At 35.3% G+C, this 22,101-nt stretch overlaps 1 protein-coding gene across 45 annotated transcripts in view; it reads right to left on the bottom strand.

Annotated features, from left to right (window-relative positions):
• Nucleotides 1–22,101, bottom strand: part of rims1a (regulating synaptic membrane exocytosis 1a) — a 113,501-nt gene that overhangs the window by 41,879 nt on the left and 49,521 nt on the right. For 24 of the 45 annotated variants that reach the window (XM_069179736.1, XM_069179744.1, XM_069179737.1 and 21 more), the window contains 10 exons: nucleotides 18,074–18,375; nucleotides 15,890–16,758; nucleotides 7,904–7,971; nucleotides 6,994–7,104; nucleotides 5,744–5,843; nucleotides 5,172–5,295; nucleotides 3,347–3,403; nucleotides 2,561–2,607; nucleotides 1,775–1,887; nucleotides 481–611 (listed from right to left, as the gene is read on the bottom strand). In XM_069179736.1, the coding sequence (XP_069035837.1) occupies nucleotides 481–611; nucleotides 1,775–1,887; nucleotides 2,561–2,607; nucleotides 3,347–3,403; nucleotides 5,172–5,295; nucleotides 5,744–5,843; nucleotides 6,994–7,104; nucleotides 7,904–7,971; nucleotides 15,890–16,758; nucleotides 18,074–18,375 (1,922 nt within the window). Of the gene's footprint in view, nucleotides 1–480; nucleotides 612–1,774; nucleotides 1,888–2,560; nucleotides 2,608–3,346; nucleotides 3,404–5,171; nucleotides 5,296–5,743; nucleotides 5,844–6,993; nucleotides 7,105–7,903; nucleotides 7,972–15,889; nucleotides 16,759–18,073; nucleotides 18,376–21,603; nucleotides 21,798–22,101 lie in introns of those variants that run through there. The other 21 variants (XM_069179739.1, XM_069179765.1, XM_015363104.2 and 18 more) reach the window with 4 other exon arrangements.

Below are 22,101 nucleotides of genomic sequence, written 5' to 3' on the forward strand. Positions count from 1 at the left end.
CATGAAGAGCTGATGACAATACTCAGCCATTTTATCTGCACATGCTAGCGTGTGTTCTGATCTAATTCTGGGTTTTATGTTTAACCTGTTTTGGTATTGCAAATTACATTAATTATTTCCTGAGGTGCAGTATCTTAAAAACAATACAGATTTTAATACAAATTTAAATGCACAATCGTAAAACGTTTACGGATGAAGAAAGTAAATTGTCACAAACATCAGCAAAGAAAAAACAAAAATACTATTTTAGCTCTGATTGAAATATTCACTTTTAGAAAATGGTTATATGTTGGGTATACATTATTTGCAATTCACCAAAATGAGACATTACTGGAAGGGGGTAAGTATTTTGAAAGGCACTGTTAATCACCCTTTAATATATAATTGTAGAATTTGTGGGATACTTTGGAATGTTACTGGTTACTGTATCTCCTGTTGTTTTTCTTCAAAAAATTTTTACAGACAGGGAGTACTGCATACCCTCTGTCCGGAAGAAAATACATTTTGACGTATGGGTTCCTTGGTCGCCCATCACTTCTTGCTGGGAGGCCAGTTGCTTGAAGTACATTAACTATTAGCTGGTGTCCCACTTTATCATACCACAACTTTACCTGTAAAATATTGATTTTCAATTACTGTTATACTAAGAAGAAACAACACTAGCAGGCTAACAGGTCTAAAAAAAACAGGACATACAAAATTTAGAATCAGTTACAAGAAAACTAGACGCCATTCATGCTAGCACCTGAGTAGACAAAGCTCCATGAGGCTGAACAGTACACACCACTCTCTTGATTTTCTGACCTGCATGTTAGTCAGCATTTTGGGTTCAGCCCAGATTTCCTCTTAAAGTGACCACAAACTAAACCCAAAAGGCTGGTGAATTTCCTAGAGAAGAAGACAACCTCCAGAATGCCCAACCAAGAAACAGAAACTCCACAAGTCAATTTATGCATGGTGATATTTTCACAATATTATTAATAAATGTCTAATCTATACACATATTGTATAACATGACTGAACTTTCCATCCTCATCATTCTATTCTTATTGTAGTTTTACAGGGCAAGAACACAAAGCAGAACACCAGACACCAAGAACACAAAACTGAAGTTCTCCACTTGCTCATTAGTGGAGTGAGGGCTGGTTCTTCTACAACGCATGCTACTGATTTTACCCATAAGGCTGTTACAACATTCTGTTTCAAAGTTTGTTTTATCTTCAAGAAGTATTTAAAGTAAAATCAACATTTGAACATTTCTGAAGTCCCAGTGTGCACTGTATGAAGTTATATTAAAAAAAACTAGAAATTTAAACAATTTGCTGTTGAAGAGAAGATCTACATGCCAACATATATTAAAGTAACAAGTAATAGGTTTATTCCATGCTGAAAAAAAGAAGAGAGAAAAAACACAACGATTCGGCCGTGGAGCCTTCTTCCCACACCTGAAGAAGGCTCCACGGCCGAAATGTTGTGTTTTTTCCCTCTTCTTTTTTTCAGCATGGAATAAACCTATTACTTGTTCCTTTGCAGCCTACGCATGCTGACGCAGCTACCCACCTGAACATAAATATCTGTTTTGAGTTCACCACTCTGTTCATTTTAATGCTTGATGTTTTCTTTTTTCCAAAGAAGAGCTGCACAGGTCTCAATCTTATTTTTATTCAGAGTCAGTCTGTTTACAAGTGGGGTTACATTGCATGAGACGCTGAGAGATGGCTAATGTACTGTACATCTTAATAAATATATAGTACTTATAGCATTGCATACTTACAGAAAGCTGTCCTGGTAGAACCTGAGGAGCATCTCTGAGAGTACCTGGACTCGTTGGGGATATAACTGAAATTGAAGGTCTTTCCATTTTCTGGGACTCAAAAGAACTCGAACCTGTATGTTCAAAGAACAAGGACATTTAATGTACACTGAGCATCAAAATTAGATTAATATATTTCTTATTTCTGCATTTATGTTTTTAGGAAAAAAGTGTAGAGAGCCAAAGAGACTCCTATGTATCAGGCAGTCATGACATTCAATATAATGTTTATTCACATTTGGCTTTGTAAAAACATATGTGAATAAACAGTGATGAGTTTGTTTTTTATGCTCAGTATACTGTATCTGAATGCTTGAATGAGTGATGGTTAACCATTCATGTTGGTGTGTCCACTAACTTATATGATTTGGCTTGACAAAACCAAATTATCCCAAAAATAATTCTGAGAGAAAAAAAAAGAATCATAAGGGAGAATTTTTTACAACATACTGTATACTGGAACCTAGAATTCAAATTATAAGTGTGCAGTTGAAAATAATGTCCCTTAATAATTTTTGCTGCTTGATACATGAAAGTGTCATTGCTATTTGTAATCCACAGAGTTATGAACAATAACGTAAAAGGACATGGACATTGATATTACTGTCAACTTGTTGTAGAGGCTAGAAATATAGATTTATTTAAATTGTACATAAACAATACAGACAACATGCTCCTATGACACTGCCCCAGAAAATCACTTATAAAGTATGAGTGCAAAGCAAGGAAATATTTCACAAAACCTACTGGATTCTAGTGGAGGATGTGAAGTTTCTGGAATTCTTGGGATATCTCTAAAAATAAAAACAAATAAATCATAATACCATCAAAATATGTATCCACAATATCGATCATTGAAACTCAAGAGCTCGAGGCAGGACATTTTAAACATGTAAAGGTAAGCTTATTTCTTTTAATAATGAATTACTAATTATTTAAAATAATTTATGGAATAAAATATTTGTATATTATGTTTAACAGGAACATCCACAAAAATGGGATTAAAACATCTATCATCACATTTGTATACACTGAGATTATTAAATGCATTGATTTTCCAGATCAATGCATTATCACATGTGGCACTTTTCTCATTTTCTGGAAAAGACAAATTCTCATGGAAGAAAACATAATGTAGAGTTTCAATACACTGGGAAGTGACTTATAACGTGACTCAATCAAAAAGTCACATTTGGAGCCAAACACTTTCACAAACACTTTAGAAGAGTCACTGGACATCCAAGAATGGTCACTGAGGAAGAGCAGAGACTTGGATTTGCATTTAGCAAACCCACATTTCTTACTGTGCACACAACATTGTGACAGGTGGGGTACAGTTTGAAGGAATAAACAGTAAAGTCAAGCAATAGGAACATATCAGCCTGTTTCAGAACAAAAGGGATAAAAACAGTTTACAGTGTATCCTTTCCAAAGTTGTAAAGTACAGTGGTTTAATTGTAATCAGACTGGAAAGGGAAAGGATAAGGTTCATGGAAGACCACAGATACTGTATATACAGTACTTGTTACTTACTGGTATGCTTTATACACCTTTCTCAAGAAGTTTTTGGAAAGAAATCGATGAATACATCTTATAACGAAAGAGGAAGACAAATCAGAGGTGAGAAAAAATGTTAAGAGATCAAATGAGTAACCAAAGCTCGGAAGGAAGCAAGGAAGAAAACACAGAAAACAGCAGGGATGCTGTGAAGTACAGAAAAACAGGGGGGGAAGGGCATGGAACTCAACTTAAAGAAAAGGAAATGCACAAAAGACAGTTGAGAAACCCTTTATGAACCAATCAAGAGGCAAAAGGGTCTTTCACATAGCCTGACATATTTTGTCATGAAAATAATTTGAATCAATTAGGGTAAGAAAACAGGGGATATGCCTATATTACACCATTCTATAGCAAGCCCAGAATGTTTTTTTTTCCAAGCACCAGTGTGAATTCATCATCATACAATCAATATTAAAAAATGGACACAAGACATTCTTTATAATCCTCACTCTACTATTTTAAGAAAAAAAAATGCCCTTTTACTTTATTTCTTTGAAATAAGGTTCATTTTAGGTTTTTTTATTTTCTTAAAGCAGCTGCTGTTGGTAAATGAATACCACCATTTTTTAAATATTTTTTTTTAATTACAATAAATCTGTCATCTCATGAAATACCACTCACTGTGTACTAAATTGTCTTGACCTAATTTTTTCTAAATTCACCACAGCAACATTTCTCTGTGGACAGCATAATTCATGCTTGCTTTTCCATCCAGTATAAATATTTTCAAATGCCATGGACACATTGCATGTTGAACAGACTTTAACATTTATACCAGATCTGTGAGAGATCAGAAGCAGTGCTTGGATGTTTAAAAGGCAATGCTAAGATGAAAGCCCCAGTTTTCCCCAGAAAGGCAGCATTTCTGTGGCTATTGCTACAGCTCTGCCATCTGTTAGTTGCAATCTCAAACTGCGCATTAACACAGCTGATTAGCTTTTTTGGCAAACGCAAGCAACTTCATCACATCACCTCATGGTACTGTGAAGACCTGCATCATTGTTCCATCAGTGATGGCCAGTTGAAAAGTGTGATGAGATCAGTAATCAATAATAAACACTCGATTATTACTGCTGTAGTGTGCATTACTGAAGAAATAAAGTAGCGGCCATTTTATACAATTGTTGTGAGTTGGGAGTTGCACCTCTTTTGTTAGAGGCAAAAGCATTTTATCCTTCAAAAGGTGCCTCCCCAGTTTCACAGCATAGAACAACTGCTTTCAGTAACTTCTTAGATGAAGAGTTGGGTTGAGTTTTTTTGGTTGAGATTAGTTTTAGGGTAAGAGATGTGGGAGTTCAGATGGGGCAACTGACAAAATGGCTGTTTTTAAATATGCTAACACAGAAAGTTACAGAGATATTCATATGAAAATGCTAGAGCTGAAAAATGCACATTACAACCATAGCCGGAATACAGGCACAACTATCAACAGATAACTTCGCAGAAACAATGCCACTGGAACATGATTGACAGATTCAGCCACTTGGTTAAACACTCTATTGATAAATGTCGAATTCGGGCGCCATATCTTTAGAGCTTTATCTACCATTGTAGTGCCACTGCAGTAACTATGTTGTTATTAGTAATCTCTCTAATCTTTTGAAAGTACAGCTTTTTGAGACTTTTTTTGTCCTTGACTTCAAATATGCAGTGCATGTATTATATGAAACCTGAACTAGCAAAGAAGTTGGTGGTTGAGGATATCAAAACCTCAATATTCAACAATGAAATGAAAACAAGCAAGGAACAACTGGTCCTACAGGTACTGTATAAGACAATGGAGTTATTTTAAACTTACCCAATTGGTCTTGAAACTACGATTTCAACTTGGAGTTCTGATTTGGATTCCAAAATGATATTGTAAACCTCCTTTTTTGTAGCTCCAGGTAATGATTTTCCATTCCATTGCAACACCTCATCACCTTTCAACACAAAAGCCCATTTAAATGCTGTTTAGTTTTACAGAACAACAACATGGAATTGTTGTAGACAAGTGATGACAGAAAGACCAGGTAATGGGGAACATTCAGTTAGCATTCATCTAATGTCATTTTTGACAAACCGAACACCTAAAACATTATCACTGGTTTAAATGTCTGTTGTCTCTGTGTAAATGCATAACCATTACAGTAAGCTTATTCAAACTTAAAAATTGAAAAGAGGAGATCACAAAATAAGCTCAACAAACTAATACAGTATCCTTAATTTTTTATCACCATGGCAAATACTTTTTAGTTATAAGGAAATATCACATTTAATTTAAGTTTTAATTACATTCCTCTAAAGCATATATTTATACAAAATACAGCACATATTTCTTGATACACAATAGACATTCGGTCTTATAATATAATATTCTTAGTTGCACACCTGCTTTTAAATGTCCAACAGCATCAGCTAAGCTTCCTTTCTTTACTTTTGTGATGAAGGCACCAAGTCTTCCTGTTTCTGTAATCTTTCCTCCAACAACCTGGATTGATCAAATATTCTAGTCAGTACAGCAATAGAAAATAAAAAATAAGCCACCATCACGAAAGTTTATAAGATACCATCCTGCTGAACACTCTTATGTACAGTACCATTATTTTTAAATCTGCATGTCAGAGCCCTAGCAGAGACTAGTTTTTAACTACACTTCTGTGTCACAATGCAGTCCCTAATTGTCCTACATTGTCCCACAATTGTCCCACTTGCACTGCGATCCCAATCTCACCCACAAAAAAATAAACTTAGAACTCACAATTGCAGGATCTAAGAGTGTGAGTTTCCTCCAAGCTTAGAAAAAATGTTAATATGTGATATATATTGTATAATCTGAATTCGTGCTGATATTGCCACTTTAAGAATAAAACAAATCTTGTTTAAATCAGGTAATAAATTAATATAATAGAACTTATTAATATATTACCCTTGCTTAAATTTAATGCTATATTTGTTTTTGCCCATCCAATCCTGCCCACAACAAATTTCCATCTGATCCTAATCCTGCTACAGAGTTGTGCTATACACTTCATGCAAATACCTGTAATTCAAAATGTGGGAAACTGTAGATTAGTTGCATACTGTTTAATGCTACTTACTGTATAACATGCTCTGTTGTAACATAGTTTGCTTTATAGGACTTTGAAATTATGTTTGCTTTAAGAAAACACTATATTATTAATTTATTTAGCTGATGCTTTTATCCAAAACAAACTTGAACCCAAAATCTTCCAGTTATGATTAAACAGCCCTAGTTGCTGCATCATACTCTAGAAATTGATAATTTAATTGATCTCATATCAAGCTTTTTGGGTCTAGATACAGTTTGATGGTAAAACATGGAATAAATATCACTTTTTGCCTTTGCTTTTGGCAGTGAATAACAGGAAATGTGAATCACTCATCTAGGTTTACAGGTAAATACACCTACATCTAAACTGACTTTTATTGGAGGAGTAACTACATGAGTCAGACCAAGAAACTCATTGGCTTCTGTGTTAACAGTGTACATTCATTAGAAAAGCTTTTCCCACTAATTTGAAATCAATTACTCTAAATGAGGACTGAATGAGAACAGAATTCATTATTAGTGAACTAGTATCAGTGCAATGAAACTAAAGGATAATTAGCATACTTACTTTTAACCCTAGTAATGAACCTGATTCTTTTGGCATAGTTGTTCTCTTGCTTAAAATAATGCGTCCAATTAAATGATCACCTTCTTTGGATGGCTGCCATGTAACAGGGTGCTGTAAATAAGAAGACATTGATTTAATCCTATTACAACAAGCAAGTTCCATCATACACTCAGGATATCAAGTTCACAAATATCCTTTCCCAGCTAAACAACGGCATTAATTATAGACCTGTGATTATCTTGACAAGTCTAATTTGCTCAGGTCTTTACTTTTACAGTGCTATTGTTTAATGTGCTGTACTCACAGAGTCTGATTGTGAACACAACAGAAAATATAAAGTTTCAGTATGCTTGAAGTAGTAAATGCCAGGAGTCCATGCTTGATCAATTAGAAATTATTATCAGGTATTATTCTACAAGTACTTCATCTATCAGGAGATCTTTATATGGCACTTTCTAGTACCTGTCATTTATCATGTATTAATTAATTCCTGACAATATACTCTTGTGATGCAGTGCAATATGAGATATAAGAGAGTAACGATTTAAAGTTATTTACGTATCTATTGAAACTCTGAAACTTCAATTCTTTGTCAAACATTCCATAAAGTGCAGATCAAATCACTAATTTTCACATTACCTTAAAAAAATAAGTTAAAATACATAAAAAAAACAAATTCCTAATACAAGAAATTGTATACAGTATGTCCAATAAAGTGATCTTATCAATGTACGTTCATATGAAAAAGCAAATGCTCAAGAGAGGTTTTCCTTTTGTAACATCAAGTTTTCTTGATCATTTTAACTGTTGAGGTTATGAGGCTGTCAAAAAACAAATCAGCTCCCACAAACCTTTAAAATTCACTTTAAAACCTCCAGATTGTTTATTCATTAATAAGCAGGTGTCTTACCGAACTAATTGGGGAAGTCTCACTTACATGCCAGATGGCAGGATCCAGAGGAAAGCAATCCCAGTCACCTGCAAACAAATGTGAGAAACTAAGCAACAGTGTTGGAATGCATGCTCAAGACAAGGATTAGGGCAAGCGTACACAGTGCAGATTTTCTCCATTGCTTATTTATACAACAGAGACAAGTCTGGATTCAGTTTAAACAACATTGTTTATAGAAAAAGTGCAAGGTTTATTGAACATTTAAAAATAAGGTGACAGTGCATTACAAAGCGACATGCAGATCATGCTTACAGTTCTTTGAATTGGAAAGAAATTACTAATTTAATTTTCCTTCTTATGTTTGTTTAAAAAGTTTGTGGAAGCAAACTTTAATACAAAGGAAGCAAACAGAAATCTCACACCCTTCCACAGACTTCTAATAGTGCAGGGAGCTCACATTAAAGAGAATGTGGGCTTTTGAAGATATTTGTAAGTACTGTACAGTATTTCAGACCTTTTATTATGCCATGCAAGCATATATATATTAATGTTTTGTGTCAGATGCATCCAATTTAAATGTATTGTCTGGGATACATGTCTAATGATGTACAGTACAGTATAAAACAGACAAATGGCGAAAGTTCTCTTTCAACTGCAAGATGAGGTAACAAGGCAGTTCAGCCAGCAAGAGGAAGTGACTATTAAGATGTTGTTTTTACAACAGTTGTTTATTACATGCTATAAATAGACCTGACAGAGAAAGAGGCAGAGAACTTTTTCACTCAACCTGCCATATCTTGATCTCGGATGAAATAAAGACCTGATGATCACTTCACCTCTGTAGCCTGGACTGTTTGTTTCCCAGTCTCCTGAAGAGGGTTCACTTCACCTCTCTGCCTTCAGCTGTCTTGATCCCCAGCAAGGCAGACTGGCCCTCTCCTCAGTGCTATACTTAAAAGGTAAATAATGGGCCTTACCTTGCTGAGGATCCCACTACTAACACCAACTGAAGGCAGACTGTTACTTGTAACTTGTCCGTTACTTAAAGTTCATTAGCTAATCAATATTGATCTGCTGTCTGATCATCTTATTTTCTCAAATGATGTATAGCTTGGTGATCAGACAATTTGTTCCTGTCAGCTGTTTACATTTTATTTTTATCAAATGTCAAAAAAACATTTTTATCAAAATTCATTGGATATAAACAATTTAAGTAGTTTATAGGTTAATAATTACACGATAACTGTACAAAAGATACAAAAGATAAAAGCCAAGTTAATAATGCTGTGATTACAAATATGTTATACAAAATACAAAATCCAATCTTTCAAAGCAAAACAAAATTAACTTATTGACAGTAGTCTAAACACGTGTATTCACCTAGTTACTGGTATCTTTTCTGTCTACTTCTGTATTAGAAAGAAGTTAAATAAAAAGATGGAATGGAATGTATTATTAGGTCATGGCCAGTTTCTGACAACCTCTCATTGTAGTGCTACTGCCAAACATAGGCAGATGGAAAATGTCATTGCTAAATCCCTGCATACAAAGATTCAAACACTAGTACCACACACATCTGACTAAGCCCACTATTAGGGAATAGAACCCAACTAATTAGCAATTTATTGATTATTTTCTCGGTTACATTACCACAACATCAGTAACTTCTATATAAATTATTACCCTGACCCTTCCACTTTGACTCTCATTAGTATACTGCCACAGATTGAGAAGGGTGGTTTGTAACTTTCTTTTTTCAGTCCTGCCAACCCGGAATAAGATTATCCACACAAAAATGAAAAAGAAGAAGGAAAAGCTATCATGGAAAAATTATAAATTAAAAAAACACTAAGGGTGTTTTATATAATGAAGTTTCATTGCTGACAGGCATCGACAGTATATGATATGGTTCCTGGTGCAGTTGCTGTTTTGAGATTCCACACTGATGCTACAGTATACTGTAATTTATGGATTCAAAGGACCATAGTTCCCAAATGTGTAATAATTATTCCAAAAAAGATCAAACACAGCAAATAGAACTAAGGGTTTTTATAGGAGTGCTTTGTATAAAATACTATAGGTGAATGTTAACCAATTTTTCTGCAAGTAAAACATGACACAATTGAGCTTAAATATTTGTACTCCTGTCACTGATGATGTACCCTGTAAACATTTTTAATAAAAGTTCCATTGGTGTTTTTTGGAGCTTGAATCTGCAGATGACTCCTTTTTAGTAAAGTTGCCATATCACTTTGGTCAAATATGTCCAGGAGTCAACCAGCGAAGAACAGTCACAAAGGATAAAATTTATTTACTGGATTGATCTGCAACATTCTTAGCAACACTAACATACTGTTACACAATACAGTAAAATCCCACCCACGGTAGTCTTTTGAAATAGTTTTCAAACAGAACTAAAAAAGGCAATGGATTTGATCAGTATGTCAGACTGAAGGAAGACAGCACATTGTTGCAGTCTCTCCCTCTTTGTCTTTTCAATATTTTCAAGTGAACTGATAATCTGACTTTATGCATGATAGACAAAGGAGTTTAAAAATCACAATTATTCTTAAAAGCTTTGAGGCTTACTTACAAAATTCTAAAACCTAAGCTTAAATGAACATACAGAACATTTCTGAAGAAAATCCCTGCTTATACTGTAGTTCCAAAGAGCTATATTATAGATTTTCTACCCTATTTGTGAAGTGTGATGCTCCAAAAAAAGTCTCCCTAAACAGAAATGTAATCACCGAATGTGTACTGACCACAAGAAAAGTAACTCAATTAGGAATTTAAATTCAAATGCCTAATTCATTTGAATTTCATTAAAGCCTGCAGTCGTAAATCTACTGATTCTGTTTATTCCAGTTATAAGAATGTTAATCCCTGAACTTCAATGATTGTAATCACAGATGTAGCTAATAAAATAACAAGAAGGATAAAAGTATCAAAACACTTACTATGTTTCATAAACTCTCCCCTAAAGCAGAATCCATTTTGATTTTTAATCATGCATCTACAATAGAAATGTAGTATTGAGGTAGGGTGATTCTTACAGCACACTAGCATACTGTACTTCAGTAACACAATATTATTGTTGTATTATATTTGTAATATTATTGTATTTCAATAAGCAATTAAAAGGGGAAAATGTCGAAAAACCTTCCCTGTTACCTCTGTACACACAAGAAATATTTGAAACATACTGCAAAATGTTACACAGAGAACCCATTATAACAATGAGAATGAAAATTCTGGAATGTACTAACCACTGTGTTGTTCTCAAGGAAAACAACCCAACTGTCTTCCACCAAAGACAGCCGCTGAAAACACCAGACACAACAGGGTACTTTAACCATCTTTCTTTTTTCCACATTCTAGCTGGGTCTCCAAGAACAAATGGACCTCATATCATCTCTATTACAAGTCATAAAGCTTAACTGAAACTTGCAATGTCCCATTGCTGTCTTCGTCAACGTAGAAAAGACAACAGTCAAGATTCTTTCCCATGCGGTGCATTCTTTGCTGTTCCGAGAGTTAGAACTACCAAGAAATCTCGTCGTTAAGGCAAACACAAGCTATACTTATCCAACTTCCAGTTCAAGCACACACAATTAACACACACACATTTCACAGCAGCAGCCAAGCAACTTCAAAGCACATCTGATTTACCTGTCCCTGAGTGCAAAGTATTAAGCAAAAACAGAAAAACCTTGCAAACATTGCTAACTTGAGACTTCAATTTTTTCCAGGAATAAGGATCTCAAATATATTTACGTAGCTGACAGGAGAAAAAAACCCATTGACTTGTAAAGCGTTACAAACTTCTCTGCCATGAAGACGGACCAGATTCTCCCTATTCTTTCTTTAGTTCCATGGAAAAGTGTCAGCATAATCCTCCGAAAGCACATTAAAAAACAGCCTAGTGTTTTGACACCAGATAACAAGGTAGGAAATGAAACTGTAATCACAAACAAATCTCTGCAGATTACAACAGTCATTGATTAGTGTAGTAATCCGTAGGTTCAATCTGAGTCAACTAGGCTTTCCTTCAGGATCTATGGTAGTACTATATCCATGAGCCCAGCATAGACTATTGTACCTAGCTACATGCAAACTCTCAATTCTCTCAGCAGCTTAAGGGCAAATGAATTCAGTATACTGATGGTGCTGAATGAGGAAAGCACAACCCTTAGGCACCCCTGGAATCAATATCTTTGCAGTAGCTATTATTGCTATTTAATATTGTATTTCCCACTGGAGGAGAAATAAATCACCATTTCCCTTAGAGGTGCAAAAAAGTTCTCTACTCAGGCAAAGTCAGTTTTTGTTGGTTAATTCAAACATTAATGGTCTCATAAAATACGACAGGTGAAATTATTCTTTTTCTTTGTAAATTGTGTTGAAAATAAATATAATACATTGTGTTCTATGTTGTCTTTTTAATCTTAATAATTGCACTTCTTTAAACACAAAATTGTAAAATTAAAATGCTTTAAAAGGTAATGAATTCACAGCTCTCAAAGTTTTGCAAATTCTAAATGAGACACACTATAACGACACACATTAGTTAATTTAACAATATACAGTATAACCATCAGTACCATTTTAAAAAATACCTGCATCAACAAAACATATACTAATTAAATTATATTTTTATACCCTTTAGTGCTCCATGCTTTGTAATAGAAATTAATCATTTACAGTTAAACAATATTATAGTGTATTTTCAATAATTATTTAGATAATGACCTTATTATATAAAGCTTACCTACTTTCATAAAATGAAGTTCAATTGGTTTCCACTTTCCAGAACTTTCCTGTTCTGAATAAATCTACGTAATGGCAGTAGAGCTTCTTTCCAACCGTAGGCAAATATTTTACAAAGTCAAATAGCTGCTCTTCTGCTTGACGTACTACAGTACTATTATTTACATTTTACGTCCAGCATGCTTAAATAAATTGACCTTTTAAGTCCGTCTTCTTTTCTTGTGTGAGTCAACTAAGTAATATGTCAAAGTGACTGTGTTCTCTTCGGTAAAGTTCTTTAAAATACAGGACAGCTACTGTTCCTCAATAGGTACTGTATATTAATCATTTTCATGTGCCAAGACATCTTTTAAATGAAACAACAATGTTGTAAAAGAGACTAGACAGAGCATGTAAGCGAATTTGTAAATAATAAAAGAAATGTCTTCAGGTAAGTAAAATAAACACAGAACACCCATTATATGACAAACACAACTATACAGTAAATATAACATGATTTCTGAATCACTGAAAATAAACAGTCTTTGTCTTTTTGAATTAATCCTTAAAGATCTTACCCAGATACCCATTTCCTTTTTTGTTTATATGGCCCATTTTGCTTGTGTTATCTTTTTTATAAATGCAATCTTTAAGCAATTCAAAGCTGAAAATAAAGAAGTTTATTGCCAAAGGTGTTTTAAAATTTGACATGGAACAGAAAGAACATGACCTTTTAAACCTCCATTTAGCCTTCTGAAGTAGCATGAGCTATGGTGAGCTACTGTACATGACCTAAACTTTCTGTTCCAAGAAAAAACGGTATCTCATTTACAGTATATGTATATTATATGAATCACCTAAACTCTATTACAGTACCTGCCAGAAAAAGCAAAGCAGGGTGTGCATACTGTATATTGTAAATGAAGAAAAGGAGGAGCAAATTATGATTTTAAACTTCATGGGAGGTGAATGGGGGAGTGAAAACATTTCACTCCTTAAAATAAAGTTTGAATGCATTTGAATGCATTTTCTCAAAGTCTTGGACCGGTTCATGGATCATTTGTTCTGCAGCCTGATAACACTACAGTACATACTGTATGTGGCCTGATAAAACTACATGGTGTTAATAACACTACAGTGATTATTTGCAACACCCCGACCCTGAAAACATTATTAAGCTGAACATTAATCTACATGGGAACATGGAAAGGTTTATTACATACTGAAAAGAGAAGAAAAGACACACAGCGATAGTACTGTGGCTAAGGATCTGTGCCTGTGGCTGGAAGGTTGCTGGTTCAAATCCTGTGGCTGGCAGAGGAATCCTACTCCATTGGGTCCATGAGCAAGGCCCTTAACCCTAGCTGCTCCAGGGGTGCTGTACAATAGCTGACCCAGCGCTCTCTCCCTGTCTGTGTGTCTATGTGTCTCAGGCCATCAAGCTGGGGTATGTGAAAAGACAAATTCCTAATGCAAGACATTGAAAATGGCCAATAAAATGATCTTATATATGCTTTCTGGATCTTTTCACTTATTTTTTAACAATCACTATTAACAATAAAAAGTGTTCCTGTGCCTTTTTTATCATAAATATACAAGCTTTAGATTTAATGTGTCTCAAACATACTGTACAGTATAAAATTAGCCAAAGCACACAAAACACAAGAAGCACCTATTATACTGTAAGTAACTGACCAATCATTGTAGGGCACCACTAATATTCATGAATTTAAAATCTATTTTATTTTTACCTTGTTTTATTATTTTGGCATTTCCCCATCGTTGCGAGAAACTCTGGCATTTTTAATGTTATAGACAACATATACTATATGTGTTTCTGTGTTTGGAAAATGAAAGCTACAGTAAGCCATGTAAAAAGCTTTTTAGAAATTTTGTAATTTTTTAAATGTTTGTTTAAATGTTTCAAAGTTTTTAAATTAAATATGTAATGTAAAGGTTTACATTTTAAAAACTTTTGTAATTTATAAAACTTGTAATTCTTGACTTGAGAGAATACTTAATAAAGTTAGAAATAAGGCACTTACATAAGTGATAATTCATAATAAACTTTGTTTGCCATTCCAGAATTCAACCTTGTTCATCATACAGTACATATCACCTGTGAAGCTCATACAGTTTGAAGACTTGCTGGGCTTATATATAAAACAGCTGCTGGAGTAGAGCAGGGTTAAATTTAATAACATGAATCCTATGATAACATTACATTTATTGGTATTTGTACTTTTTAAAATAAAATTGCACATTGCCAGTTAGCCACTAGTGTAATTAATTTTTTTTCCACATTTTCCATATTTAGTAATTAATGCCAACCCAATTTTTTCTGTTTCGTTTACTTGTTTAGCTGCCATAGAAGTAAATGTTTAACATTCATGGTTATTATTTCATTGTAGTCTCTAAACTGACAAACAGATATTCAAACACAACTACATTAGCAAGTACTTCCAAAGATTCTTCTTGCAGTTTATGTACTGTATGTACAGTAGTGATGTTAATATTGCCTCTTATGGTATGTGGGGCAGGATAGGTAAGCATACACGTGCAGACTAGATAGAAACATTTTAAATTAGTTGAAATGATGGTAAAATTTGGGAAACATAGAGTATATTTCTACCAAAAGTACAAAGGAGCATATGACTATTGTTGACTGATCCCTCTGAAAAGCATCCCCTTAAATGTACTTTCCAGAATGAAATCATAATTACTGTGCACCAGAACAGCCTGCAATTGCAAAGTTCAAAATAGCTTTCATCCACACTGTGTTTAAGTGCATTACTGGCTTATATAAAGCAGAGTAGTATCATTTTTGCACTGTTTGCTGATTACAGTGGATTTTATGGCTCCTGTTAAATACGTATTCCCAAAGTAGATATGGCTCTACTTTATATATTTACATATGGATTACATATCCATATCCTAAGAGATGTCTGCATCATCCAAAGCTTCAATTATATGAAGCACATATCAGAAATATTAAAGTCTCCTTTCCAAATACTGAACTGCATTCATTGGAGCTTTCATCCAATACTACGGATTTATCATTTAAAAAGGCCATTAAATATCACAAAAAGGAATATTAAAGAAAACCTTACCTTTGCAATTTTAGACATTGAAACTCTGACCCTAACTACTGTAAATTCAACACCACACCGCTGGTTTGCCCTCAAAATGCCATGAAGTCAATTCATAGTAATAATAGATGTGCCAGTTGAAACCTAAATAAAAGGAAATCCTTACCTTTTTCACTGACACTTTCACTCTCAATCTCAACGTCTTCACAACTTGTGTACTCTGGAGTAGAACCTCCTTCCTCTTCGGAACTGCTCACAGACATTTGTCGTTTGTTGCCTCCTCGTTTTGTTTTGTAGGGTTTGGGAGGGGGAGGCCTTAGAGACTCCGACTGATCAGAACTGAGTGAGTCATTTCTCAGCATGGTCTCCATCTTTTCCCGCTTGGTCTTGCGGATAATAGCCGCAGAACTGGGGTCTAGATGACATTGCTTTTTGCCCCAGTCTTGGTCCTTGGATTCTAATTGTGAAGCAGGAACTAGACTATGCCGCGCAGTGGGTGGGCTATGATTTGCCATCTGCTTGGAAACAGAGATTTGCACATTACCTGTTCTTTCTATTGAATATGACCTGTGGTTTTCCATTGGCGATTTATGTTCTTCTGCCCCAGGAGGCTGCGATCGCCTTCCCAGTCGGTTCTCTAACACTTCTGATCCCTCTGCCTCTGTGTTTGCCAAAGCCACATCGCTATGCCTCCTCTGATGCCGAGCTTTTGAGACTTTTGCGTGGATGAGCATCTCCTGTTCTTCGGGCTGGGGTTTGATGGGATACCTTGCTAAATTAGGGTCACTGCGGTACCGTGTCTGGAACTCCTCTTCTTTCCTTTGCTTCTCCTCCTCAGCTTTTTTTCTCCCCTCATCCATGTCTGGGTAGTCCTGTGACCTGCCCTTCTCCAGTCGCCGACTTTCACGGCGCTCTTTGTGCTCCTTGTCCTCTATCTGCCGTTCGCCGTGCTGAGCAGCAGACTTTGGCACGCGCTTCCGTTCATTTTTCACACCTGCCTTTCCATTCTGCTCAGGAATTGCTGAGGGTTTTTTCCTGGGGTTTGAAGACAAAAGACAACGACAGCTGGAATTAAGCAATACTAGAATGGACTGTATTACAACACGCGGCCTTTTGGTTTTAATTCAATTTATCTAAGGACTACTTAACTGCAATAATTACTTTCTTAACTGAAAAAATGACTTTTTAAAAACTGAAACCTGCTGGTCACAATGCATGAATAGGCCTGTACCACAAAGCTCAATGCTTTCATGAAAAATACAAAAGTTTCCTTTAAAAGACTTTTACAAATAAAACATTCGATCCAGCTTTATGTTCACGTAACTTGAATACTTAGACATTTGCCAAATGGGATCGCTAGAGAAATAAAAAATCCACAGTAGTGCCTCGCATAAATTGAAAAATATCACAGCTAAAGAGGATTTTCATCTGCGGCAAAAATCGTTTTACACAAGCACAAAAAAAATCTCCAAACAAGTACAGTCTTTATCGGCAGGCTAAAAATACTTTGTACAAGAAACATCTAGAGGAATAAAGGAACTGACAAAGCTGTGTAGAGGATTTGTCATTTAATATGAATGGCCTTGATTTCTGAGAAGCTGAGTAGAAGCCAGTACCCTAGAGAGTGATGATTATAACAGCTGTGCTTTGTGATGTGATGTTACTGGAGACCTGGGCAGGACAGGTTTTATAGTTTATTCACCATCTACCCACATTACAAAATGAACATGAACCATATTGCATTGAGGTTGCTACTGGCAGTGCAATGAGCTTGGATGTAACCAATATAATTTAGATTCGACTCCACTGATCCTAAAAAAAGACTATGCAGTCGTAATACTGTATTTAGCAAGCTAGCCATTGTAACGGTTCTTGGGGTTTCCGCCCTTTCTGCTCCCACCCTGCCTGTGCGCGAACCCAGTTCTGTGGCGTCATGCAACAGGGAACTCGCCAGCTGAGCTAAAGGAGACCTCCTTCAGCCTGGGTGGCTGAGATCCCTGTTATACGCAGGGGCATATTCATTAAACCATCTTAAAAAATACATGTCTCTATACTCATTTATCTTTCTTTTGTGAAAAAATATGATTCTGATGCAGCACTGCTGTGTCTTGTTTAGGTGCTATTCTTTTTATTAATGACCTATTCTCTTAAGGCTCCTAGTTTTTTTAGCATCTGCAGTTAATTCCCTTTCAACTCCACCATGTCAAAGGTTCTTCAGTGGGAGGTAAAAATAAAGGCAAATGTTAAGTGTGAGCAGTGAATTATCTCTCACATTCTGTGGTCAAAATTCTATTGAAGGGAAAGTGAAGAAGTAACATGAAGTTGTCTCATTACAGAGTGAATCCCTTACCTGTCTCTTGGGGGTTCACTTCTGGAGCGGGAGGAAGGCATTGCTTGCAGAGCAGAATCTGCTCCCTTGCTCCTTTCAGTAGCAAGAACGGGCTGGGGGGCTTCCTGAGAGCCTGCCGCCGTACTTAAGGGGATTTGGGATCTCGAACGAACTTTCTTTTCTCTGGGAACATCACCACGCATGGCAGTGTCGCTCAGAGCCCCATCCAGACTGGATGCCTGCGAACCTCTTCCAAAAAACCATTCTCCCGACTTTGTCAGAATTTCTTGTTGCTTACGACACAGATTGCAAACCCACATTACCTAATTCCGAAAAAAACAAACAAAGAAAACATGATTAAATGGTCCCTTCTCACAGAAAAGGACAATATTTTGAAAACAAGCATTTTGTTATTAATTGTTTTAAGATCTAATTTAATTATACTGTAGATACGTTTTTTTTATTTCAAACAATGAAGACAGATACTAGAATGAAAATATTTCAAAGACTGTTATCTTCTCAGATTTTGTTTCTGAATATTTAAAGGGTCATTAAAAAAAATAAAGTAAGAAATAAGTATTTTCTTTAATTCTCTGCCAATATCCCTGCATTAATTTTCCCTAAATTAATTTTAAAACTTGAATTCTTCTCTGAAAATTTGATTTTAGATTTCCATAAATCCCTTTCTCCAAAAAGGAGATCATCACCTTTAAAGCTTCAGAAATAACAAATAAAAAGCTTAATACCTGGACTGGTCTTGTTTCAGATTTTAGTGTGTGCCTATAGTTATTTCAGCTTTGATAAAAATAAGAAAGATCAAATCTTCTTTGGTCATCATTTTGTTTTCAAAACGGCAATGCATTACTCTTTTACACTTAATTTTGAGGCACTATTTGAATAGATAAGTTAAAATAACAATTGCAAATCTAAAGCTATATCATTACAAAGAAATTGCTGGGAGGAGACAGGAGAAAATTTGCCAGAAGGCCAGAAGACTTTTGTTTGGGGAGTATACAGCTACAGTAGCTGCCACATTGGAAGGAATCACACAATCTTAAAAGTTCAGACAATTTTAAACACCCAGAGTCTTCTGAGTTTCTTCCACCTTCCCTATTCTAATGAATAGAGACAAAACATTTGAAGAAAGAGACTTAGATTTTCCAGCAAAGGAAAATGTTTTTTTTGTAAAACATTGCATTACTGTAGCAATGAAAATGTTCCAATGCAGTAGCAGGGGTTCTGTCTGAGCTTCCTCCCTAGATAGGTGTGGAACTGTGCCAGAAGGCTGCCAGCACTCAGAAAGTCAAGAAAAAATGGCCACTAAGGAATTGGTGGCATTATTTTTCAATGTGATCTTTATTTCTGTCAGTATTTTTCATTACTGTAATAGAATCACTAATGGTTCATTTGCCAGAAGCCTGAGAGTTTCCAAAAATACCCTTTTTATCTATTTTTTTTCTTCTCAAAGATTACTTTTGATTAAAAATGAAAACCCATGAGGAGAAAAAAGGAGAATAAGACTACATCACTGTTTCTATATTTAGTAGAGCAGTCTATCATCACATTTGCAGCCTTAACTAATTTTCATACTTCTGTACCAATCTTACAGCAGTGCAAGTGCTCTCAAGCCAACTGATACATCTTATTGCACTTGCTATACTAGTGAAAGCATTTGATCCTAACTTTATGTGTTTTGGCATCATAAAATTATAATATGTCAATTTGTAAAATATGTGTTAGAATAATCTAGTTAAAAAAAACTAAAGGACTAATTAAACAGGACTTTTTAAAAACTAGGTCAACCCATATGTAAACAGGATAAGCTGAAAAATATTTTTAGGATGAATGTGTTTCATAGTAGAAAAGAGACCTTTTCGTTCTAATTTAGTTAGAATCAATTAAGGAAGGTCATAACTACTATCCCATGTTTGGAATTGGTCGTGGCACAGATTTTAAAACCCTTGTCCATAGGAAAAGTCCTTCAGGATCATGCATTAATGTCAACATTAATAGTAACAGCGTGGAGTAGTGCTTTGGGCTTGAGAGATGTTGGTTGTGCGTCTGTATTTCAGCTGGAATATTGCTCCTCACCTTTGGACAAGGAACCTTAAATAGGTCTCAAGATTGACATTGTCAACGGCTATTTGTTCTTAACTGACTTATCTAGTAAGATAAAGAACTCCTTCATGTCATAGCAGCCATATTACTCAGCAGTTGTGACCCTGGGCAGTACCTGGATAGGAGACCTCCTGGTAAAAACTAAGGTTGCTGCTGGAAGAGGTGTTAGTGGGGCCAGCAGAGGGCGCTCACCATGCAGTCCATGTGGGTCCTAATGCCCCAGTATAGTGATGGGGACACTATACTGTAAACAGGCGCCGTCCTTTGGATGAGACGTAAAACTGAGTTCCATTTCTCGAAAACAGAAGGGGGTGTAACCCCGGCGTCCTGGCCACATTTCCCAATGGCCCTTACCGATCATGGCCCCCTAAAAATCCCCATCTATGAATTGGCTTCATTACTCTGCTCTGTGTGGTGTGTGGTGAGCGTTCTGGCGCACTATGGCTGCTGTCGTATCATCCAGGTGGATGCTGTACATTGGTGGTGGTGGAGGGGATCCCCATTACCTGTAAAGCGCTTTGCGTGGAGTGTCCAGAAAAGCGCTATAAGTGTAAACAATATTATTATTATTATTATTATTATTATTATTATTATTATTTCAACAATAGGCCGTTTCTATAGTACATGGTTCCAGTTTCCATATTGGCTGTGAATTTCCTGCTCAGAGGGGCCAGTGCCACCAGGCCCAGCCTTGTTCGGACGCTAATATGAAAACAGGCAGAGTTGATCTGTATCAGCTGTGCTCTTATTGTATATTGCACTCTTAAATATTGATACAGTTTGTTTTTTTTAAATACAGAATACAAAGCAAGATCCTCTGATCTGTATTGGCTAGAACACATTTATAAACTTAAAAAAATATATTTTTTGCAAAACAAGACTTGGATGCATTATTAATTTTTTGCATTAGCCCTAACCTGTTTCTTACCACTCTAGTTAATATATTTGTACCATTTTATTATGTTTTATTTGTTTCAGCACAATCATGTGTTAGTTATAAATGTATCAGTGCTTGTTTTCTTATAAATGATTTTGCATCAGTTATAACTTGTAAGCCCAAAAAAGCATAAGGCAATAAATTAAACAAACCTCTTGTATCAACATTAATTTGCTTTAAGAATAATCTGAATGCAGAAACTGGGCTGTAATAATTGGGTTGTTGTGATCATGCAATAGAAAGCAGAAATCTTTAAGCAAGCTAACATTCTCTGTACTTTTTAAGCAACCAGGAAGATTTTAACATTTTCATCACAGTTAATACAGTAATCATAATACATATACTTGCTTTCTCATATTAGCAGAAGGTACAGAAACATAATTTATGTACATAAAGGCTTCTTGCAGTATTCATAAAAGTACAAACACAGTCAGCTGTCAGTTTTTATCATAATTTGAATTAAATAAATAAAATTAAAAAGAAACGCAATACTTACAGGTAGCCATCTCTAATAATAAGGGGCTTCCTCACAGTAAAATAGGATGTTTTTTCTTAAAGTTAGATTTCCCCAACATGTCAGAATAAACAGCCAAATTACTGAGTTTATCATGAAAATTTTAGTGCAAAACCTTTGCAGTTATCTTGACAATTCCAGCAATGCAGCTTGCATTTTAAGCAACTAATGTGTAGACTTAAAGCACAGCTAACCCTCTGACAGCAAACAAGTATTATACCCTGATTGAATATACTTGGACTGTGTCCAAACTAATCTAAACTAAAGCAGGCCCGAGTAATGATTCAGCTTAACAATCCACAGATGTCAGGCAACCAGCTAAACACTCTGATGAGGGATTAGTGGGTTCTAATTCAACGTCTTCACCATTATTTAATACATCAGGCAAATGCTGGATAACGGATGGTAACATTTTTCAAAAACAAGAATGTAGAGTTATTAATAACAAAAAATATGGCTGAGGAATTTGTTTCATTTACA

The sequence above is a fragment of the Lepisosteus oculatus genome, chromosome 17, assembly GCF_040954835.1.
Source record: "Lepisosteus oculatus isolate fLepOcu1 chromosome 17, fLepOcu1.hap2, whole genome shotgun sequence".
Classification (NCBI taxonomy): Eukaryota; Metazoa; Chordata; class Actinopteri; order Semionotiformes; family Lepisosteidae; genus Lepisosteus; species Lepisosteus oculatus.